Raw genomic sequence first — 25328 nt, 5'->3', positions numbered from 1 at the left:
TATTGAGCTTCTCTTTGCTCATGCTTTCTAGGTGCTTCTCTTCTCAGGTTTCTTCTCTCTTTCTCCTACATTTATAGGAATAAATTGTAGATCTAGAGAGAGAAATCCTGAGAGAAATCAATATAATTAAATTCTGAAATTGTGTAAATTGGGCTTGGGATTTCTTATCGATTTTTTTAAAATTTCATATATTTCATATTTTGAGTTATTTTTCTGCCATTTTCGACTACTCTATGGAGATCAAGAATATGCAAAAAAAAAAATTGCAACGAATCCAAACATACATATCTGTCAAATAAAATTTTCTTCTCATATTTTAATAGACATCCAAACAGTCTATCAATATAATAAAATAAAACGACAATATTTCTAACGTAATAAAAGAAAACGGCGAAGTTCCTCAATTGAGGAGGAAAAAAATTGTATTTTTTTTCAATGTGAATATTTTTTTCTTTGACATCAAACTGGGCCAAAAACATTTAAACAAAATCTAGGTCCAGTTTGGATGTCAAAGAAAAAAATATTCACATTGAAAAAAAATGCAATTTTTTTTCGAGAAACATTATCGTTTTATTTTATTATGTTGGTCCGAGAAACATTATCGTTTTATTTTATTATGTTGGTAAACTGTTTAGATGTCTATTAAAATATGAAAAGAAAAATTTATTTGCCAGATATGTATGTCTAGAAGCGTTGCAATTTTATTTTTTGTGCATATTCTTGTTCTCCATAGAGCAGTCGAAAATGGTAGAAAAATAACTTTAAATATGAAATTTTAAAGAAATCAATTAAGAAATCCCAAACCCAATTTACACAATTTCATTATATTTATTCCTCCATCTCTAGATCTACAGTTTATAAATGTACAAGAGAGAATGAGAAAAACCCTAAGAAGAACCCAGAAAGCAAGGAGAAGTTCAATATTATTATGAGAGATATTATTATGAGAGAGAAACTTGATGGATGGGCAAAAGAGGTCTATTATAAGAGAGAGAATAGGGAGAAGTTAAATATTATCATGAGAGAGAGTAACTTGATGGATGGGCAAAAGATGTCTATTATGAAAGAGAGTAATTTGAGGGGCAAAAAAGGTGAGAAGATCATTTACCAACCTCTGGTTACAACCTCTCCCTCTGCATACTCAGAAAACCCTCCATTAAATTTAGATGGACCATGGAGAAACTCTATGTTACATAAAAAAAATCCACCCGAGGAATCTCAGTTACTCTGGTAATGTTTTGAAATCGTAAAACATCTCCCTCTGCATACTCAAAAACCCTTCTATTAAATTTAGATGGACCATGGAAAAACTTTATGTTATAGAGAAAAACTCTACTCTCAAGACCCGAAGAATCACGGTTAAAACATCTCCTCTTCATAGTCAAAAAACCACTCCATTAAATTTAGATAGAGAAAATCTATGTTACATAGAAAAACTCCACTCTCAAGACCGAAGAATCACGGTTCCTGGTTCCTAGTTCCTAGAGATATCGAGTAAAACCTGAATTTCTACTATTTCTAAAGAAAGTAAGAGAATGGAATCTAGGTGTACAACTTCTCTCCAAAGGGCAACCGCGTCGAAATGATAGGGATAGCTCCTAGTTCCTAGAGATATCGAGTAAAACCCTGAATTTCTACATAGTTCCTGGAGATATCGATATCGAGCAAAACACTGAATTTCTAGAGAGAGTAAGAGAATGAAATCTAGGAGTACAACTTCTCTCCGAAGAGCAACCCCTATCGAAATGATAGGGAGAGCTCTGTGAAATTAGGGGCACGGCTTTCTAGATAGAGAAAGATATAATGGTTCGTGTTTTTAGAGAGAGAACTAGTATTGAGATGAGATCTTTATTAAACTAATAGTTTAATTGGAGAGAAGGAAAGAAATGTGAGACCTGCTTGAGAGTGGGAGAGAGGCTTTTGTAAATGCGACTCAAAGGAATATGAGACTTGCTTGAGAGTGGGAGAGAGGCTTTTGTAAGTGTGACTCAGAGTGGGAAGATTTGGAGAAAGATGCGAAAAGAGAAGCAGAGAGAGGCTTTTGTAAGTGTGACTCAGAGTGAGAAGGCTTTTGTAAGTGTGACTCAGAGTGAGAGGCTTTTGTGAGTGTGACTCAAAGTGAGAAGGTTTGGAGAATGGTGAGAAGAGAGAAGAGAAAAAAAAATCAGTATAGTTGAAGATCAGAGAAGAAAGGTTTGGAAAAAATCACGAAGAGGGAATCCAATAAAAATTTAAGCAGTTTTTAATAAATTTGGCTTAACCTCGTAATCTGTTTTGTTAAAGAATAAAATCTATAAGGTTATACAAACGGTTCCCCGTTGTCATCTCAATCTTTTTTTTTCATGTCATAAAATATTGCAATTTTGAGCTACTCATATCCCCTCTCCGTTTGATTTTACAATGAGTGCAATAGATAGTGACAGAAAAAAGTTCCTCAAATATGTCAACGTAATTTTTTTGTGGGATTTCCAAGGCCATTTGTTCCACAAGAAAGTGTAATGCTTGAGAGAGACGTGCCCATTGCATTTGGATGTATTTTTTTATGATAATATTGATGCCAATTTAAGTAGGGAAGCTCTTTCCCATGGAGCAGATGAACTCTCTAGAAAGAGCTTTCCGCCAAAAAGAAAATATTTCGTCCATAATGTCGAGAATACTCTTCCACATGTAATAACGACCAAAAAAAAAAGAAGAGTGCGTGTATGCTATGTTCTTGTTAGGCTTAGGGAGACATTTTTTTTATTCAAAACTTTGGGAAGCACCTAATACTCACTAGATTATTATATTCACAAGAAAGAATTTGAACTTCTTACTTTTTTTAACACTTGGATCTCACCCTTCAAAGTTTGGGCGGTTTTTATACAATCTGATGCATGATTTTCTTTTAGGCCTGTGGATCACAATTTGGATTTTTTTTTTGGGTTGAAAAGCGTATTGGTTGAAGAGGATCCATCCCCAAAATTTGAAGTCCTAAAATACTCCGAGAAATAAAAACAAACTTGTCAAGGATAAGCTTGATCCTAAGGAATTATTGTTCGACCTCCATTTTGGCAAGGCCGAGGTTTGTATAAGGTTGTCTTCTTATACAGTAGAAGTAAGGCGTACCTATAAAATTTACTGTAGAAGTAAGGCATACCTATAAAATATACTTAGAGATGCTACTTTCGTATCAAAAATCCTACAATGGCTAAAAAAAAATCTCTTTTTAACCTCAGTTATAAAATATAGATTTTAAAAAATAATACACATCGAGTGGATCAATAAACACTTGCAAATCTTGAAAATAGACGGTCCAAATAATTTTTTGTAAAATATACTTTTTTTTGGATTTGGAATTCCTTTTTTTTCTTTATGTCCATTCATCTCTAGGTCGAGATGATCAGTGAGGTTTCTCCCATGCCGGAACACTCTTTAGGTGCACCCAATGGTTTAAAAAATGGATTGATGACCCGGATCGGGCTTCCAAAAAACCGATCCGGATCGGCGAATCGGCGATCCGGATCGGGAATCGGGTGAATCGGTCAGAATAAAGCTTAAAAAAAATTCGAAACAATTATTAAAATTCCTTATAAATATTGTTTTTTAAGAATTCAATAAAAAATGAGGGTACTCCATTAAGAATTTTCATGTTTTTGAATGAATATGCGAATATTGATATGTTCTTTCCCTGCATGAACCGCCATTCAGCATTTAATTTACAGTATTTCGTGCTCATCCCTACACTGTTGCTGTTGGGACTCGATATGTGAATAATATGGCTGGGATAGGGTGGCCTCAGAATCATCATCTCTCTCATTTTCTATTTGAATAATATGGATTAAAAAAAAAAATAACAAATTTTCAAAAAAATCGATCATGGATTAAAAAAAAAATCAAAAATTTTCAAAAAATTCTATCATGAATTACAAAAAAAAATTCGATCATGGATTAAAAAAAAAAATCACAAATTTTCAAAAAATTCAATCATGGATTACATAAAATTCGATCATGGATTACATAAAATTCGATCATGGATTACAAAAAAAAACAAACAAAAAAAAACAAAAAATTCAATCGTGGATTACAAAAAAAGAAAAAAACAGTTCGATCATGGATTACAAAAAATTCAATCATGGATTACAAAAAACTCTATCATGGGTTACAAAAAAAGCAAAAAACAAAAAATTCAATCATGGATTACAAAAAAAAAAACAAACATTTCGATCATGGATTACAAAAAAAAAACAAACATTTCGATCATGTATTACAAAACATTCGATCATGGATTACAAAAAATTCTATCATGGGTTACAAAAAAAAAACAAAAAACAAAAAAATCGATCATGGATTACAAGAAAAGAAAACAAACATTTCGATCATGGATTACAAAAAATTCTATTATGGGTTACAAAAAACCAAAAAATTCGATCATGGATTACAAAAAAACAAAAACAATTCGATCATGGATTACAAAAAAATCGATCAAGTATTACAAAAAAATCTATCATGGATTACAAAAAAAAAAAATAAATAAATAAATAAATTCCGTATGGACTCGCCGATTCACTGTTCGGACTCGCCGATTCCGTACAGTGAATCGGCAATTCACTGTACAAAATCGTCCGGTTCTCTCTAGAACCGGAAGATTTCCGATTTTTTAGGCGATTCGGTCCCCTTTTCACGATTTCCGAGTCGAACCGGGCGAGTCCGGTTCGACTCGGCGTTTTTTAAAACACTGGGTGCACCTTACTTCAACAGCATAGGGTTGCAACCTTATATAAACTTTTTCCTAATTTCTATCTCTTTTGAATTATTTTTTCTCATTCTCAAAAAAATTGACACTAACTACCCTTGTGCATTGACCTAGTAAAATTCGTTTGCTCCTCTATCCCATTGTATCATGATGATGAGTTTTAAAAAAAACGGTCACTGTACATTGATATTCATATCCGATCTTTATTAGAACAACCTCAAATCATGTCAGGAAATGGAAAGGCCACCCTCTAATTGGTTAAGTTGTTCAACACTACTCCATGCTTCAAATCCTACAGCTGAATTACTCAAAATAGATAAGCACCCTCATCAAATGGTTATTACACACTGAATGATGTCCTCATTTGGCACATGGTTTTTTTTTTTTTTTCAATTCCAAGAGATTTTCGTGAGATTTTTAGTCACCAAAGATTGAGAATTTCTGGTTTGGAAAGCTGCATGCAACCTTTTCAGCTTGGTTACTAATTAAGAGGGTTTTCACCCTCCTTTTCTCAGAAGAACCTACTTTCTAACATGACCAGGATCCAGTTTTCCAATTTGGGGATAGAGTAGGAGCGAAATGGCACACTTCAGACCGTGGAACGACACATCTGAGCCCTCAGTTGCAGATATTTGGACTGAAATGTTGCCCAGCAACTGCAGAAAACTCAATTTCTCTAGAAACAGCACAACTCAGCCCTCTGTTGTAGTTATCTGGGCTTGGACTTTGCACCATTCTTTGTGATTTGAAATTTAAGGATAGTATGTGAACAAATTGATGAATTTTGAGCAGAAGTACAACACAACCCACCCCTCCATTGTCGACATTTCAATCGAGACTTCACCCAACAATCGCAGAAAACTCAATTGTTCAAGGAACAGAACACCCAGCCCTCTAATGTTAACATCTAGACTTTGATGATGCCCGACAGCTTCAGGAAACTCAATTGCTCGCCTTGTACACCAACAGTTGCTTTACTCACCAATACATGTATACACCATGTGCAAATACATGCATACTTAAAAATACATATACGCACACCTCCATGCAAACATACACAAACACAATCAATGCATGCAGACTTGCATGTATGGAGGCGTTTCCACAGGCGGCATCTTATTTTCCCATCTCCCTAACACCCTTATTTGCCAACACAAACGATTTCTTAAACTTCATTTTTGAGTATGGTAATGTGCAAACCGACAAAGTGGCTTTGATAATCAAGTCTAAAAGTATTTTTTCTTATTTTCCCATCTCCCTAACACCCTTATGCAAACGCTTTCTTAAACTTCAATTTTGAGTACGGTAATGTGCAAACTGACAATGTGGCTTTGAGAATCAAGTCTAAAGTATTTTTTCTTATGTTAAGGGAGATTCAAGACCCAGGAAGTCAGAAGCCCATCAGCATTCACAAATCCTAGTTCTTTCTTTGTTCAATTAAGGATACAAAAGGTTATAAGAATAGAAGATTCCTAATCTTAATAGGACACATAAAATACATAAACAATGAAAATAAAAACATAGGAAACATGGAGCAAACAAGCGGGCAAAAAGCTAAAACATTTCTTATGAACCACAACAACCTAGTGCTTACAACACACCACCATTCCTCATGTACCGCACCCAACTTGCATGAATTTACTAAATCTCATTTTCCAGGTATTGAATTTGCAAGAAATCACACAGCATAAATAAGTAAAGAAGTTTTTGAAGGGTGTATAACTTTTTCTACGAATGAAACAGCTAGGGCTTTAAGATCGATGTGGAGCTGAATATAAACTCAACCATGTTATCTGTCACAGTGAATTCAAACTTCCATTGCTGAAAGCAAAAAATGGTCGACTGCAATCATGCATTAAAAATAAAATCCTCACCAAATGCAATTACAAAATTGCCAACTTACATTGCAAAATGTGCACATGGAGAAACCATGTAAGAAAAGGACTGCACAAACAAGTATGCGCATTTTATATCGGCACAATGATCAGCAACTCCAGTCAATGTTGCTTGATATTTTTGGTGGGGCTTTAAAGAAATAGAGCCGCTGTACAGTGTTGCTGAGGCATATCTACAAGAGCATAGCACTGAGACAGTGGTCAGAGAAACAAAATGCCACTAAGGCTTCTCAAATTAAGCCTAACAAAAAAATGATGAAAGAATGGATTTAGTGCAAGAACGCTTGTTAAAGAAGACGCCAGATCACTAATCAGAGAGTATATCTTCCAACTCCGGTTCATCTGACTTGAAAAAGATGTCGTAATCTGAATTTGTTCCATTATACTCTCCTTTTTCTCTAAGTGTGACGTCTTCATCAGTGTAGTCCAAATCAGACATCTCTTCTTCATCATCTGCAACTTGCATGTCCACTTCTTGTTCGACACCTTTGCTCATATTTGTTTTTCCACTTTTACTGGTACCTATCTTGCCGAGTCTTTGATTGAAAATCGCCATCTTCTTCGCCTCCGACCGTTCACATATACAAGTTGAAGGGTTCTCATGGAATTCACCCCTACCTGGCCTAACTTCATTAGGTTCTCCCATGAAACCTTTTTGGCTAGTTCGAACCCTCGAGGCAAAGGCCTCCCAGGTCATATTAGCACGGTTTATGAACAAAGAATACAGTTTTCTAGCATTTGGCCGAATTGTACGCTTGTGTCCAAAGTATCTCCTGCAATCAGTAAATGAGCCGAGTAAAAATAAGTCACCAGCTTTTCTATTTACAAAGTATAATACCATCCAATAGGCTATGGAAGTTACTATTGGGCTTATGACTGTCTGATGAAGGAATGGAAAGACCAGAATCACCAAAACAGGTCATGATCCAAATTTGGCCCACTCCCTCGCTATTAATTTTATCATTTCATCGATCTTCACAACATAAATAAACTGTGGTTTCTGGTAGGGGAATACTTCCCTCATGCACTAAGGATCTTTGTCCTTGCAAAACTTAGAAAAAGAGGGGAAGGGAGAAACATTGTACCTACGGCCAGCTAACATTCTAGCCATGTTCCCGTTGTTGTTAGTCACAAAGACATTGCTTTCATCACAAACAATGTAATCGAGGGCAGCCATGCGAGAAGAAAATGATGAAAATGGCATCAACTCCTCTTTGCTGAGCAATCTCTCTTTTGAGTAAAAATTTGGAAAGAACTCTTTTAGAGGAGCTAAAGTATCCTCACCACCATATACTTCACCAGATGCAACATAGATGTGAACATCATTTCCAAAACCCAATGCCCTCAGCATGAGTCCCACCTCTTGCGGAGTGAGGGGGCACTTTCCATGCCTCCTTTCCTTATCTGGGTTTCTTGTCTGCACAAATTTAAATAACACAGAGACCACAAAATAACCAGATGTAGGACAAACACCTAGGAAAATGAAATATAATACAATGGACAATGCAAAAACATAGTCCATAATAGTTATCAATTTACAATGAAATGGAACGTGATGAAAGGAATGTGACCCATCAGACTGGTGATCACTTGTTCTGCCAAGTCGCATTCTCCCTCCATCACCTTCCATTAATACATCGGATAGTGCGGACCCAATGGCCTATGGTTTCCATAGTCCATTGGATACTTTCATCTTAATCCCCATTATACAATAAAGCTCATTGACTTACATGCAAAGTTTTCCACCTCTTGCGTATTGCACCTAATTCTCTCCTTTCCTTTTCACCCCCACCATAATAGCATCCCGAAAAAGCAAGCATATCAGGCTCGAACCTGTAATAGGCATCCGATTATATAAATACCCCAAACTATTCCCACAATATCTGCCTTTACGAAAAACTATATTTCCAAAAAAAAATGACTATCAAATGTGGAACTTTTATATAAGGTCGTATCTTCCACATGAGCCTTTCAACTAATTATTTTGCAAGCAACAAATTAACAGAAGTAAAAATCCTTTCACGATGTGCTCACTCTTCAACTTACCTTAGGTGAAGGGCGATAAACTGTTTGTTTTTCTCCTGCATTCTCTGGACTACAGTGCGACCCATTTCTGAAATTGACTCTGTAAATCTCAGAGCATGATAATTGACTCTACATCTCAACTTCTGCAGGTCACTGTCTAATTTGTTCGCCAGTCTGTAGTCGAACTTAGTGAGTTGAACCGCCTGTATTGACATAAAAAAGAACTAGAATGTCAGCATATATTTCACCATGAAATGCATCCTAGTAAAAAAAGAGTACTCAATGCAAACATGCAATATTCTCCGTGAATTTCAACTTCTTCCAATGGAAAGAAACCACAGGAGATAAATTTATTCACTAGAAATGACATGGAAATTTAGTAACCACGAAAGAAAGAGGTAATTACATAATGACTTAAAGACAAGAAACAAAGGAGAGGGGAGAACTAAAAAGGTCATAAACATCTACAACAGTCAGACTGGCTTTAATAGATTCCATGACAGAAAATAAGTCATAGGCCATATCAAGAAAATGACCTAAATCTCCAACAGCATAGAGCCACAAAAAGAAGCACAAACTAACTGATAAAAATGACAAGGTAACAAGAAGCCAGATAACTTCAACCTGAATCACAGTATATCAGTTATGGCACCAAATGAAAGAAAAGAGTAGAAAAGGTAAAAAGAAACTACACAGAAAACTACTATTCTATGATCTTTTAGTTATTTATGTACTAAATTAGCATAAAATCAAATAAAATATTCTACAACATTCAGATAAACTTTTAGATAACATCTTTTCCTTTTAACACCACACAGATCCATAAAGGAAAAAGGGCAAATTTCACAAATATCCCTAATAATTTTTGGTATATAAAAAATACCCTGTTTTTCATGTATTTGTTGCTTCTGTCCATAGTTTTTGAGATTTTTCAACTTTTTCAAAATACCCTCGGTTCAAAACTTCAAGTTCCGAACGGGCATCATATTGTTCTGGAGCTTCAAGTTATAAACAGGGCCACTTGTATTTTTTTCAGTGATAGACCGGTTCGGAACCTGAAGTTCCATACTGGTTCTATTTTTTGTTCTTTTTTTTGAGTGATATACTGGTTCAGATTTCAGACCCATAAGTTTCGAACAGGCGCGCTAGTTAAGGTTTGAAACAAATTAGGGAGTATAGTGTTCTCCCAGGGAACAAATTGTGAAGTTTGTCCCTCAAATAAATAAACTTATTGAAATTGACTATCCAAATTTTTCTTTTTGAAAATAATCATCTAGGATTCTAAAGAGGATTCCAAAATTTCCCAAAAGAAATTGCATTTTCCAGATGAATGTGTATAGTGCGCAGCTGCAGGAGCACAATATACTAAATAGAGTTAACATAAAGTAGGTGGACTTCCATGCATCTAATGGGTGCATTTGATGAGCTGACATCATCTCATTAAATGCAAATTTCCTTTTTCTAAAATTTTCAGTGCATTTTCCTCCTTCAGGTGCACATTATACACATGGTACCTTGAGCAAATTATTTCTTTTTAAATTTTGAAATCCAATTTAGAATCCCATATGATTATTTTCATAGTGGAAAATTTTGGATTTTCGATCTCAAGAAGTCTTAAATTCAAGGAACTGACTTCATATAGTGCTCCCACAGGAGCACACTATACTCATTGTTTTGGAAGGCTTTACTTTTACATGGTTCAGAAGTTCAGATCTATCACTAAAAGAAAAAATAAATAAAAAATACAAGTAGCAAGTTTCAGAACTTCAACTTCTGAACAGTTCTATCACCTCAAAATAACTGCCAGGTTTTAAACTTGGAAGTTTTGAACCAATATCTGACTAAAAAAAAAGGAAAAGAGAAAAGACCGTGAATCAGAACTTGAGTTCCTTCATGTTCCACACTAGGGGTATTTTGGGTAAATTAGAAAAAAAGTTGAAAAAAGAGGATATGAGCACAAACTATGAAAAATGGGCACATTTTTTAGACATCGCAAATTGTAAGGGATATTTAAAAAAATTTCCCGAAGAGAAAAGGTCCTGTGGACCCATCAGTTATGTTCCATAAATCTGTGCTCTATCATAAGATATGCATTCATTTTCAACGCACTTACATGTTTTTTCAAAAGCACTCACATGTTTTTTCAAAAGCACCGGTAGAACACGATTGTGATAGCACCTTGGAGTGCACTTCCTTGGGACCCGCATTGAATATGGGTTTGCAACTGGCTTTTTACCCGTCATCGGGAGCTGCTTGATGATCCTCACATCATTTGACAGCAAAGATATGAACCAATCCACATCAAAGATTTCGCCAAAATCGCTGCATATGCAAAATTAATCAAAACCATTATAACAGGCATGCTACTACTCCAAATGCTCAAAACCACATGAAACTAAAGACAAACCTAGAATCCTTCCAGAATGACTTCTGATCCAACTTTGGAACAACAAGAGTAGCATTTAATATTCGAGCAGCAACTACTGCATCAGTTATCTGCAGCAATTATGGATCTCTTTCAGTTGGGCAATATTAACTGAATTATATCCATAGCCAGATAACCAAATAAGAAGAATGCAAAATAAACTAGGGTTTATGGCTTCTTCTGGGTTCACAACCAGAAATGGTTTGAAGGTCCCAACACTTCCCCAAAAACATTAAATATTGCATCGAATGTTATTTCATTGCAAAGAGATTAAAAGTTGCCTAAACAAGTCAAGAAATTGAAGAAGATGAATGATGCAGCAAGATGGGTAACCATGTTGAACCAATGCATACATTCCTCAAACATAATTTTGGGAGGTGAACCATCAATAAGTAGATAACATTTTTGTTTTTTTATATATTATTTGCATAACACATAAGCAATGTTGAATTTGAGGAAGTTTACCCATTTTGGGTCACACCTCTCAGCCTAGTCCGTTTATTCTCTTTTATCAGTCCCTCTATGCAGCCCTTTTTACTGGTCTGCTTATGCAGGTCACAGGAAAAGCCAAGATGAGCTAATAAATATTTTCCTCATGACATGCAAAAGGATAGATTCCACCAGGAAAGACAAGGTTGGTGTTTCTAATTAGGAAAGGAGCAAGGAACTAAAACCCACCAAAGATATCTTTGGGTGTCATAAAGTGAATGAGGCCAGAAAAGGAGATGGAGAATACAATTAAGTTTCATGGATGATGAAAGATCGACAAACAAGTAGAACTCATAAAACAATGTTATGAATGTAATCTAGTGCTGATAGATTCAAGTTCCACTATCAAGGGCCAGAAGCATGCATTCCAGAGAGAGCAGGATGCGCAAGGTGGCAATCAACCAAAAGGAGGCACAGGTTCTAGCAGAAGTGTAGGTCCCATGGAAGGTACATGTGCTTGCAGGAAACTTCCTTTACATAGGAGCTAAGGGATAGTGAGGTTATAGGGAAAATATACAAAAAGGCTATTTAACTCCGCCACGGCCGGTCCCAAGCCTGGAGAAAGGAGGAGGCACGTGTTAAGTTGGCAACAAGTGTAAACTTTTTGCCATATATTTTTCTTGAGTCCTGAAACAATGTTATATTATGAAGCAGTGAGAGAGAGTTATTGAGTAACGACTATGACATAAAACGAGTGTATCAAAAAATAAATTTGGTTTTATGCCAAGTAGGTTAACAATTGACATTGTTTTCCTACGTAGACAATTGATTGAGAAGTTTAGAAAGAAGAGAAAAGACCTCCACATGTTATTTATTGATTTAAAGAAAGCATACGACAAGGTACCTAGAGATTCAATTTGGTGGGTATCGGAAAAGAAAGGGTCTCTAGATGTTATATTAACATGGTGAGAGAGATATGTACAAGAGAGCACTAACTAGTGTAAGGACAACTAGTGGAATGACAAGTGAGTCTTCCGTGATAGTAGGCCTAAATCAAGGGTAAGCATTGAGCTCATATATCTGTGTTGATTGTGGACGAGTTAACTAGACATCTACAAGGTGAGGTACCGTAGTATATGTTATTTGCGGATGACCTAGCTTTGCCTTTGATTGATGAGACTAGACATGAAGTCAATGCAAAGTTGGAATTTTGGAGGGATGCTCTAGAATCAAAAGGTTTTAAAATTAGTCGGACTATGACATAATATATGGTATACAAGTTTAGCAATACAAGAGCAGAAACAAGGAATTGTTTAAGAGAGATGGCCCAAAAAGTTCTTAAAAGAGATTATTTTTGATAGCTTGGGTCGATAATCCATGAGAATGTAGAGATTGAGGAAGATATTGTGCATAAGAGCTGGGTGGACGAAGTGGAGATATACTTCCGGAGTCTAATGTGATCGTCGCATACCAATGAAATAGAAGGGGAAACTCTATAAGATGGCTATAAGACCAGCCATGCTTTATGGGATAGAGTGTTGATCAGTCAAGAAACAACATATTCATCGAATGTGTAGCTGAGATTGAGATGAGGATTCTTTTGTTTATAAAGTTAATTTTTGTATTGTTGTGGAGTAACATAATACAGAAGGAGAAATTGGGGCTTATAGGATTGCTCGTTTACAAGAGATGTACTAGATCGTGAGTAAACAAAGGTGCGCCCACTATGGTCCAGAGCAACAAAGGAGATGGACCGGCGGATACTATTGAATTACAGCAAGAGTGAAAGTGGTTCAGAGCAAGAAATGGACCGGCACCTTCCAATGAACAACTGCAACCCAAAAAGTACTCGACTAGACGGGATCTTCTGCTAGAGCCCTAGCTCCGTCTTTTACCAGAAGATCGGCGAGCTCGTCCGACGTCCTCTAAGTATGCTGCCATGAGACGCCCATATCCCTCTAAATGTAAGCAATCTCATCGAAAATAGAGGATAGGTACCACGGAGGTGGTGTGGTCCCAGCTGCCTAGGAAATAATATTTTGCATGTCTCTTTCTACACAAAGTTGTGCTCCCCAAGTACGGTTAAAGCGTTTGATTCCCAACAGCAAAGCCATGGCTTCAGCGAACTGAGAATCTTCATGGCCTAAGTGCTTGGAATAAGTTAACAAGATGTTGCGTTGATGGTCGAGGAAAACTCCACCAGCTCCTGCTGAGATTGGGTTCCATCAAAGTTAAGTTTGATGGTGCCTTCTGGAGGGGCCAACCAGTTGTTGGGTCTTTGGGTCTTTTGTGGTTGGAGATGGAGAATGTTTTCCCGTTGGAGATGGGAAGGTGTTAGCCAGTATCCCAGAGAAGGCCCTATGGTTGGAGGCCCAAAAGATTACTAAAGAAGTAATCTTGTGGAAGAGAGCTAGAACTTCTTTTTTGCGACCTTGGAAGATTCTGGCATTCCTTTCTAACCAAATAACCCATAAAATTGCTGCAACAACAGCCTTCCATAAGATTCTTCCAGCCTTCGGCCAATGATAGCATTCAGATGTTTTTAGGTGGATATTGAGATGGATGAGTGGCAAGACAAGAAAGGATACCATTCAGACGCATCAGAGGGAACTTAGGCGATAAGGGAAAGTAGATTTAGGTGGATTTGCCATGCTCAGGGTCGACCTAAAACAACACTGGTCAAGAGGGACAATTTGGTTCAAGTGGAAGGCTCTAGAAGGGTAAAAGGTAGGCCCCAAAGGACATGGATGGAAGTAGTAAGAAGAGATATGATGATCTATGGTCGGACTGAGGTGGTGACCCTTGATAGAGTGGAATGGGGGAATAGGATTCATATAGCTGATCCCAAATAGTTGGGATAACGCTGAGATAGTGATGATGATGATGATACAATAAGACTTTATTTTTTGTACAAGAAGGTTACAATCTTCCTTAGCCATCACATGTAAATTCCCGAGGAAGCAGTGTGCCATTGATCAACCTTGATACTTGAGATTTTGTTTTCCCTTACATTGCATAAAACAATGACTCAAATATACCAGTCTGAGGTAATATTCAGAATTAGAACAACATGATTCATCACAATAGAAGAGGTGGGAAAGGGCTCTAAACAACCACTTTAGATGGTTTAATTTGCTACTCACACTGTGAGCCCCTGGTTAATATCAATGTTGTGAAGATCAGATGCACTGAGAGATGAGAAAAGAAGAATATGTCAATCATATGTAATCCATAATGGATCATGGTTCTTAGAACTATGGAGTATGAATTATCATTGGCATTTTAAATTTCCAAGGATCACATTCAAATTGCTAGATGGTGTAGTTTAAGATGCCTGATGAGTAAAAACAACCCAGATTCTAGACAGTTACTTGATGAAGCAAACAACCACAAAAACTTCAGCATTGGCTTTTGAACAAAAGCCAACCATCATCTGCTTTGGACAGTGTGCAACACACAATATGTAGCTTTAAGAATTAAAGAGACGAGTAAAGAAAAACAATCTGCGAAAGATTGTCTATGAACAATCTTTCACTTTCATCTTAGACACCATGAGGAAATTCATAATGAGGAGACCCACCATAGAGATCAATTATTTCGTTATTGAATATGAATAGTTCGTAACCATAGTTATGGGGCAGCTAGCTTAACATAAAATAATTTGTTTCCAAGATTAGGTCAGAGTTCAAAAGTCTCCAGATCTGCATCAATGAGGGATGTAGGGGTGGGACTTTTAGGGTAAAAGTTAGCAAGTGATAAGAGCCGTGGTTCTCTTTTTAAGGTGCTTAGACTCATATACTAGGATAAGAAGCTGGGAGTCAATTCTCTTTCTGATGTAATGGACCGTGGGAAGCAAGAAGTCCAAGCGAAGGGTATATTCAACAAAAGAATACGAGAAATAATTGATTATCAGGGGAACTAAAAAATACACCATGACATCATTTGAATATGTACATATTTCGAATTGTTAAATTTTTGAGAGAGAAGTTTGTTGAAACTTATAATTTTAAATTTAACTTTATTACATGCCATGTTAATGTGCTTTTGTTAATCTTTCCTACCAACACTATCCTAGCCAAACTGCTCGCGTAAAGCTAGTGCGGAGACTCAAAAGTTGCCTTGCGGGCTGGAGCGAGAATTTGTAAGCCAAAGATAATACTTTTTAATCTATGATTTTACTAAGTATTATCTGGAATTAATTTCTGATTCAGAGATCAATTGGAAGAATATGCCAAGAAAAATCTAGTGCCTACTAGGATTAAAGGGAATGATATATAATAATTAGTCAACCAGGCAATATTTTGACATATTACATGAGACCAATGGGCATTGTAGAGTGCAGACTCCACACCTTAGCAATTCCAATAACTAGTGGGGGTTCATCTTGCCAAATTGATTGGTGACTAAGCGAGTCTCTTCATCCAAGGGGACCATACTGAGTCCTAAGAGGCCAAGCCTAGTTTTGAGTTTTAAGCCTTGACCTCCAAATATGTAGGTGCATGAGATCAACTAGTCAAATTGTTGCTTGTCTCATGTATGAACTCAGAGGTCGGATCTAATGCAAAAAGCAACTAATTTTAAGTTTTCCTCATCATAAGGGCATCTCAACCTCTTGATGCAACCCTCAGGTATGCATGGCTTAAAGCTCAAATTCCTACATTCGGTTGTGCTCTCCTTATTATTTGAATGCTGATGAATATTCAAGTCATGCTTCAATTTCTTTCATGAAGAGAAGGTACTAAACTTGTTTGGAAATTCGTTTCGGGCTCTTATGGAAGGTCAACACTAATTTAATATGGGGCTTTACAAGCACAAAAATGGAGATCTACCAATCATAAATTTGTTGTTAAGACATTTGACTCATTTTAGATGAAAAAAGATTGAGGGGTTGATAACATATTCAAATATTTCACAACAAATTGGAAAGGCTAAGTTGAAGCATGGAAATTCCATTCAATTATGCAGTCAGTCATGCAAAGTTGAAGACAAAGGGGGTTCCTCAGAAATCTTGGTAATAGATCAGTCTGTGCCAAAAATGGACACATTCTACCATTTATAACATAATCCTTATCAATAATACACAAAACAAGAAATGCCGCACTTGAAGGCAACTGCGTCCGTAGCCCTCATTTCTCACACTCATCTGTCAAAACCTCCTGTTAAACCTAACAGCTCCATTTCCAAGCTTCCTACCAAAAATCTACCCCTCCAACAGACAACAGTTTACCTATCCTCAGCAGCTAAAACTTTACTTGATATGTACCCACTGAATCTCCACATTAGAGAAGAGCATGACGGACGTCATCATACATAAAGCATGCGGTCTTTAGGAACTGCATGGGAATTCAGAGCTCCCAGCCCACCATCTCATAGGCATCCTTTCAGCCCAAAAAAGAAAATATAATCCACTGAAGAGCACTGCAAAAGCCTTTCAGAAAGACTAAAGAAATCCAACAAAGACGCATGTCCAGCTATGTATTACAAATGTGATTACATATCACAACTGTCATACTCTTTACGTGATTTACAAAGCTTTCCGAATTGGCAAGGATAAAACGTGATACAAGAAGCCTACAATTTCTTGGAGGGCAACCTTGGAGCAAATTTCGTGAAAACTACAGAAATTTATTATACAACAGATGAAAGATGTAAAGAAAGTATAAAATCGGTGAAAATAGTTCATTATCAAACACAAAATTAAGATACAATAATGCAAAGATAAAGTGGTTCAGCACATCAACAAAGGATGTGAAATAGAACTCCTTAAGTTGCTTCTATATTAATTTATCAAATTATCAAGTATTCTTTACCAAGTTTAGAAGCCACAGCTAATAATCTTGCTGCAAGAATATCATTGTCATTATTTCACACTTAAATTGAGATGAAGGAAAAACGCATCCTTGACAATAAGATAGCATCCTAAGGGTAAATTGACTCACTCCTGTCCGTTGTTGATTTAAGCCTCCACTAGTCGCAATCAGTAAGTAACGATTTGGACGTGTGTTCGCTTCAACAGCTGTAAGTTGAAGCATGCATAAGAAAAACAGACAAAGCATCTAAAATCACTTCATACAAATAGTTTACAGCATACATTGCCTGAGAAAATCGATAAAACTAATAATCATATATCAACAACAAGGAGCTACAGGAGAAGCAAGTCCTCATCCAAAATCCAGCGTTTACTTATTGAATTTCCCATCACAGATAACCTAAAACTCAATTACCAAAATAATAAAGAATAACTATAAAAACTTCAAAAAAAAAATAAAGAATAACTGTACAGGATTAATTATGCAATACAAACCAACATGATTTGAAAACTCAAATAATCTTTTTGCCTTGGCACAACATATAATACAAATGAGTATATTTAGTTGAGAGAGCATGCTAGACAGCATATTTACTATTTTGGTACATTCACATTATACTTCCGTCCTATCTTACCCAACAGGAAACAGTATAGGAAGTAATGTAGAGAACATTGGGAATGGCCAATGATGGACCCAAAATTTTAAAAAACCTAAACAAAAAAAAAAGGGATGGCCAATTTGGGTTCCTTGCTTCAACGCAAATGAGGTTCTATTTTCCAATTGCTTGCAAGAGCTGTATAGATGTTATATTGAGAAGAATTATTGATTCGTGTAGGGGACCCCAAATAGTTGGGATAAGGCTCAAATGATGATGATCATCATCATATTTTTCAACATTTATACGACATCGCCTTAAGGGAATTTTTAGCACTCTGTCTAGGGCTTGATTAGTTTACCTGAACTGCAGTTTAATTCCCTTCTTATGTATTGTAGCGTGTGTGTGTGTGTGTGTGTGTGTATATATATATATATATATACACACGATGCCAAAACCTCTTTAAAGGATTGCTTTTGCTATAAACCATGTGGCAAATATTCAGCGTTAAATCGAAAGTGTTGTTCTCCATAGTTCTGTGAAGCTCAGGCTTTCAGTATAGATCCTCATATCAGAAAGGTCCTTAATCAGTTGCTTTCCCAAAGGTTTATACTTTACCTTCAATTAGTGTACTTCATTTATATTTCAGATTTGCAATTGGGGACTTAAGATATAGAAAGAAATCACTAGATCATCTTCTCTTCTTGTTCGAATGTTTAGATCCAAGCAAAAAATATTAAGAAGAAAATGACTATTAAAAACCAATGTCCCCACCTATCTAGAAATCGCCGTTTGCTCTAATATTTGGTGGTCAAGTATGTCTGCATCCAATTAGATTTTTCTACTCCTTTTTGGAATTTTGAACAAACCACAAATAGCTGTGAATTTTTTAAAAATTGAAGGTATATAGTCCTTAATCTTTCAAGTTTTGAATAGAGCCCATATTTTGGGTGGTCCAAAATAGAAGTCCAGGTCTGCGTGACCCCTCTCCCAAGATTGAACTAATTTAAATTTGGAAATCATAGATTCAAAATATTTTTTCATTCTAAATGTTGAACTTTTCAAGATTTTATAAAGGAAAATTGTTTCATGCAGCGGGGACCGCATTTCTACATTTGCGGTCCCAGAGGTATAAAGCATCCATCTTAAAGATGGATGCACATAGGTGGTCCATCTAAAAACAATTGAAACTAACAGTTCAAATGTTTTCTTAATAGAATTATAACAAATTTTTAATTTTCAAAATTCATTTATTTTTTCATATTCATGATCTTCATGTTAGAGATTACATGTCCTTAAAAATTAGGTCCAACAATCCATCTCAAAAATAGATTTTAATGAGGTGACTCATTTCTACGCAGACTCATAGAAATTGTGTCCTTTTATACATATTACTAAAACTTGTTTAAAAATTCAAACTCAGACCTAGCAACTTAGTTTTATTGGGGTTTTCATGGTATTGAGCATGTTGCTGATAAGTGACCATAACAACTGACAGTAACAGTGCCCCAGTTATCTTCATTATGTATTATGGAACCATAATCATTTTTTGTTTTCAAGAGATTTATTTTTTTATTAAATAAAAAGGACATACATATTATGATTGAATGGTAAGAACTATAATATTTGGTCAGATTGGTTATAAAATATACACAGTGAAGCATGTAGACACAATTGTCAAGCTCAACTAAAATGACAAATTGCTTATAAAATGGGGCGTTTGGTTGGACACAATCTGACTCATTACAATTTTAGGGTGGGCATGGAAACACTTGAAGAAAGTATAGCAACAAATTAAATCAGCCTGTTTATCAACTTGAACAAAGTTAACAGGAATCTCTCAAGGACACTAACCATTTGATAATTTATCCTCAGTTAATATCATTTGTGGGATCCATAGGAAATAAAGAGTCCTGTTTCTCCAAAAGAGGCTGTCTTTGTGATAGTGACTTGTAACAAAAGGGCCAAATTGCTTCATATGCATATCGCCCTCAGAACAGAGCCACAACATATCCACAACTGTCAAATCAACAATTTGTCTCTTTTATCAAATGAGTAAACGCTTGCAGAAGTACTATAAGTAGTAGATATTCGACTATCAACTACAGCCATTCGACTATCAACTACAGCCACACATAATGCTTAGACTTCTTCAATTGCGAGTGTATTAGCTGATCCTATCCTTTATCGATTCACGCGATTCATACTTGCACATTTCATTCAGATCAACTTGTCACCAAAATTATGCATCATTGGCCAAGGACCTGCTATGGCACTATACAACTTCCAAATGAAATTACAATAGCACCCTCCCTACGTATGTGTAACAAACCTCATATTTTTCCACTTTGATTGTAATCAAAGAATTTGTGTTTGCCTAACTTAGACAAACCTATGGAAGAATAGTGTTACGATCACCTCCATCAAAATAGAATTGGCAGTTCAAAAAAAAAATTCATTTGATTCAAATTGCATGATTCAAGAGATTTCTGCATCCAGCTCGGATGTTATTACTGCTATTTCCATCATTCTCCTCCCAAACACTAGTTCTTTCACCTATTAATATTCGTACCCCTCCAAAACCATGTAAGTTTCCCACATATTCAAACATTTGCATACATTCTTTAAGTATATGTTAGGTAAGCAACCACTTCAGGAAAAGCCCATATACTTGATCATCCTATGACAAATCTTTACCAACTCTTTAACCCCAGGGCTCTTCAAATCTAAAAGGTGAACGCTACTAAATGCTTGGTTTGATCTCCACATAAGGGTCAATGATCCGATATAAAAGTAGGTCAATTTCTCTCTTCTTTTTTTCTTTTTTTTCTTTTTTTTTTTTTTGTTTGTTTATGATAGATGCTCTTAAACTCTTGTATCAGTTTAGGTGCACTTACAGTCAAATGTCTAAGAAGTTCTCCTCCCAATCAGTAGATGAAGAGCCAATCACCTATTACCGTCAACAAATTGGTAGGATTGATGGCACATGCAAGCCTCATTTTGGAAGTAAAATCCAGTTCAAGACACTACCACCCTCTTTTTCAACCTAGTTATATTGGAAATCGCCACCCAGACATCATGTCTTATCCAGCTAAACAGCCATTAACAAAGACCACAACCACATAGGTAGCATAAACTGGCATCCATTTCCTCTGTCCTATACAACCATGAACTACCATCAACAACCACATAAACACCCCCAGGACGTCTCATTTTTAAAGACACCAATTGCCACTGACTCGCTGTTCATCCTCATTATCAACCTCTTCCTCTTCAACAAAACAAAATGGTGCATAACACTTAGCTGGAATGGAGACTTAGTGAGCTATAAAAATAATGTTCCAGACAGGAAATGAAGTGATCACAAGTACCAAAATCTTAAAAGCTTCTAGAGAAATACTAGGTATTAGTCCAAATCAAATAATTTAATTTCAGCATTAAATAGTATCACTCAACACGTCCATGTCATCCATCTCCATCGAGTCTTTTGGCATCCAAATCATCTCAACAATTCCAACAAACTTGAACAGTGCAGTCCAAACTATAATTGGCACATGAATCCAATAATGGCAGAATCCCTACAAACCCAATCAATTATTAATTTTCCTATCCGCTGACCTAAATAAATCCAGAAACTAGAAATCAAGTATGCATTTCAAGTGAGAAAAATGCGGTATATGTATAAATTTATTAAAAAATGGGAAATGAAATGAGAAAAATATGAGAAGAGGTAATATTTACATGAAAATTTATTACTCGAACTGCTGCATCCATAGTAAAACTTCGAGAGACTCGAAACCCAGAGATCGTTCTTCCTGCTATGACCTCCACTCTACAGCAACAAACAAGGAAGTTTAAATCAGTTGAGATTAGGAGATGGCAGTCTTCTAATTCAATCAAAACAAAATAGAGAATAGAACAAAGAAAACAAAATTATCAAACAAGGAAACAAAATTAATAATTTAAAATTGAGAAAAATGGTAAAGCATGAAGGAAATCAAAGAGCCGATAAAACCAATGGTGGTGACACAGGGGCTTACTGGAACAAGACCCGATTTATCCTCCACAGCATTTGAGGGGAATACATTATTTCTCGCCTGAAATGCCAAAAGCAAATATGAATAAGAAAGGTGGTCTTTTTTTGGGGGGGTTGAGGGGAGGAGAGAGAGAGAGAGAGAGAGAGAGAGGGATTGTGAATTACCAGAGAGTTCTGGAGAGAAGATGAATGGGGAAGTCGTTCCAGATTGATGAAACCAGCAAAGAGAGAGAAGAGAACCAACATGATGAGAACAAGGACACAGAGGAAAGACAGAGTAGGGATGGCGGGCATAACAACAGCTCGAACGCTAGGGCGACGCCTCTGAGACCAAGGTGCGTGCGCCATTACAACTTGCTCAGCTCCTCTGCAAAAGCTCTCTCTCTCACACACACATAGGAAAGCTATGGCATCAACGCCACGGCCCCATCACTCTCTCCACCGGCTTCTGCAAAAAGCAGAAATCACCGCCATTGCCCCCCTTAACACGATAAACCTCTCTTATCAACCACCCCAGATCCACCATTTTTTTCCTCGAAGAAGCCGCAAAATACAGTATGTTAATGCTATAAGATTATAAACAACTCTTAATTCAGGAGACCGAAGGCATCCAAAATGGCTCTCTCTCTCACCTGAGCGATTCTCTCTCTATCACCTGAGCAATTCTCTCTTTCTCTCTAACATGAGCAATTCTCTCTAACACATGAGCATTCTCCCTATCTCTCTCTAACAACTGAGCGATTTGATAAGCTCCATTTCTCTCTCTTCGTCTTTCAATTTTATAAACTTCTCCTCCAGCTCGAGTTAATAAGCCGTTCCGCTTTCTCTCTCTTCTGCCTCAATTTTATACGATCTCTTCCACGTTGTAAGCAGCCACTTTCTCTCTCTTCCCTTCTCTCTCGCTCGGTTTTATAAGCGCTGTCTCACTCCCGCGATTTTTTATTTTCTCTCTCTCTAACTTGTTGCTTAATCAACTGATGTTGTCAACGCCTATCTCGCATGGCTTGAAATTCCGTATCGATTTTGTTGTTGGAAACAATCACTAGGAGAGAGAATGACATAATTACTCTCGCTCTTTTATAAAATTACAAAAGTGGGACAAGCTTAAGCTTAATTCTGCCAATTAATATAAATAAAAAATTATATTAATATTGTTTTTTTTTTTCAATCAAATTTCTTTTAAAATCGGTGCGAGAACCAGCACCAGTACAAACCTGAACCACATACATTTGAATTTGAAATTATTGAATGGAAAAGCACGTGAACATCAGCAATTTTATAGCTATTTATTAGGGATGGCACCGGGTCCAATTCAGCTGGACTCGGATCCGGACTGGAATAGTATTAAGGTCCCAATTTTTCAGATCCAAAATTTAAACACATACCCAAACCCAAGGTCGGGTCTACCTATCGGGTCTCGAGTCTGATCGGGTCCATTACCACCCTTACTACTTATTACTAAATTTGAAGAGGCACATACACTTGAATTGATAATAATAATACCTTATAAAATGAGGATATATTGTTTTTTTTATTCGTTGAACTTTGATATATTATTGTTGAAAAATTACAAATTTACATAGTGTTAATTATTTTGATTGCTTACAAAAAGATCATTTATTTTTTTATACATGGAGGTCACAATCATTATTGTCTTTTGAATTTCAAAATCAATAATTGTAAAAGTGTCATTGAATAAACATAAAGTTTCAAAAAAAAAAAAAAAATCTCGGACTTTGTAACGTAACTCAAACCATCCAATTTAACATCTAATGAGTGGAAATGATTGTGACCTCCATGTATAAAAGATAAACGGTCTCTTTATAGACAATCTAATTATAAAATCCACATTGAATAACAAAATGATAATATTTTTTGTTGTACTCACTTCGACTAGCATGCTTTCTTAGGCTTTCTCGACTAGATTTTCCAGTGTAAACCATGACTTTCTTCTACCTTTCTTTCGTATGACATACGACTAAGATCCAGGTTTCAAAAATTGTAATCGGGCATTGAATCGCTGAGGGACTCATTCATTATCAACATATCAAGTTAAAACGATTCTTAAGTTAGATCATTACACAAAAAGAGCCTAGGCTTAATTGGTTAGCCACGAATGACAACGCTATGTTCTAAGCTCAACTCTGATCAAGATTAAGGGCCCTCTCCCCATTGATACACCAAAAAAAAAACATTTCATTATACAATGCCAAAAAAAAAAAAGGATAAGAAATTGGGCTATTTTGAGATTATTCAAAGTTCAAACCAGAACTGCCTACCCGCTGAGTTGGAGCTGACTCTGACGATTCCCAAGTTCAAAAGCCAGGATTAATGACGTGTGGAATCGTTAGGTTTCGTGAGAGGGAAGCGTATTTTGGCCATGGGAGACAAAGAAAAACCAACATCATCATCTACATGATTCTCATTCATTTTCTTTAGGGAAAAGTTTATATAAGATCGAGGCCCCAAATAATCAAATTAAGACGCACCTAAAGAATTCACTAGAAGAGATTGCATCAATGTTGAAAAACCCTTAAATCAATCATCTCAATCTCGAGATGTATAGATGTGAAAAAAAATAGATTTCAAGTTTGAAAGATAGTGCATTTTGTAATGCATTATCTAGGCCGTCAATTTTCAATATTTTCAAGTGTTTTTAGATTTTTTCGACCTATACTATTTTTGAAACTTTGAATTTTATAGTTAGAGATGAAAAATAAATTTTTAGGCCATCACAAAGATTTTTGCCACTAAAAAATCATCTTTAAATACTTTAGATGTGCGCCTTTTTTTTTATTGTTTAGGGCCTCAGCCTTATACAAGGCTCACCCTTTTCTCTATCACCATTTATATGCAACTACCTTGAGGATCAACTTAGAAGAGACCGTAACCCTGTCATTGTTGCTATAAAATAGAAAATGTCAACCAACCAACAGTTCTCTTAATTATTTAATCTCAATTTGTTTAGTTGGATTAGGTGTGCCAGATTAGGACACTTAATATGTGTTCATGTTTGCCCCTTTGTTATAGAAATTGATCAAAATCCTTCTTTACCCCATGTGCAATTATGCAGTATCATTTTTCCACAGCATTAACCATGAAAGAGAATGTTGGTTGATATCTAGTAGTCAAAAAGGGTAAAGATAAGATTATGCAAGTACAAAACATACCTTATTTTTTCCTCATTGGTTTTGTTCTTTTATTTCTCTTCTTAATCTCATAGGGTACACCAAAAAAGGCAATTTCACTTGCCTAGGATAGTCATTGAAAACAAATTGTTATTTATTGCATGCTATTAGTTATGCCAAAAGATTTTCTACTCATGTCAGAGTATACTATCTATATACTCCCTCGGGCAAAGTACATGCTAAGGATACTTTT

General features: G+C 36.1%; 1 protein-coding gene across 5 annotated transcripts; it reads right to left on the bottom strand.

Moving 5' to 3' along the window:
- Positions 1 to 6587: 6587 nt before the first annotated feature.
- LOC18424292 (O-fucosyltransferase 16) lies at positions 6588 to 22940 on the bottom strand. Of its 5 annotated transcripts, none has more exons than XR_016039982.1 (10): positions 22113 to 22940; positions 21952 to 22008; positions 21653 to 21743; positions 17446 to 17522; positions 11060 to 11148; positions 10766 to 10974; positions 8674 to 8855; positions 8358 to 8460; positions 7713 to 8044; positions 6588 to 7400 (listed from the first exon to the last, which is right to left on the bottom strand). XR_016039982.1 is itself a non-coding variant. In XM_006828881.4 (10 exons), exons 1-10 carry the CDS (start codon positions 22293 to 22295, stop codon positions 6935 to 6937), a joined length of 1767 nt encoding a protein of 588 aa, XP_006828944.1. In that variant the 5' UTR covers positions 22296 to 22940; the 3' UTR covers positions 6588 to 6934. The 5 variants fall into 5 exon arrangements, 4 of the variants coding, with proteins under 4 accessions (XP_006828944.1, XP_020517370.1, XP_088701889.1 ...); XM_006828881.4 differs by having other exon boundaries at positions 10788 to 10974; XM_020661711.2 differs by lacking the exon at positions 21952 to 22008 and having other exon boundaries at positions 10788 to 10974; positions 22113 to 22922.
- Positions 22941 to 25328: the final 2388 nt, after the last annotated feature.

The sequence above is a fragment of the Amborella trichopoda genome, chromosome 9 (genome assembly GCF_054954075.1).
Source record: "Amborella trichopoda isolate Santa Cruz 75 chromosome 9, AtrichopodaSantaCruz75HAP2 v2.0, whole genome shotgun sequence".
NCBI classification, from domain to species: Eukaryota; Viridiplantae; Streptophyta; class Magnoliopsida; order Amborellales; family Amborellaceae; genus Amborella; species Amborella trichopoda.
This window is presented reverse-complemented; position numbering and strand designations above follow the sequence as displayed.

Coding starts and splice junctions, on each gene's coding strand:
- LOC18424292 (XM_006828881.4), bottom strand. CDS start 22,295: ATGGCGCACGCACCTTGGTCTCAGAGGCGTCGCCCTAGCGTTCGAGCT. Junction 10,975..11,059: donor TCATTCTGGAAGGATTCTAG/GTTTGTCTTTAG, acceptor TTGCATATGCAG/CGATTTTGGCGAAATCTTTG. Junction 8,856..10,787: donor CGGTGCTTTTGAAAAAACAT/GTGAGTGCTTTT, acceptor ATGTCAATACAG/GCGGTTCAACTCACTAAGTT.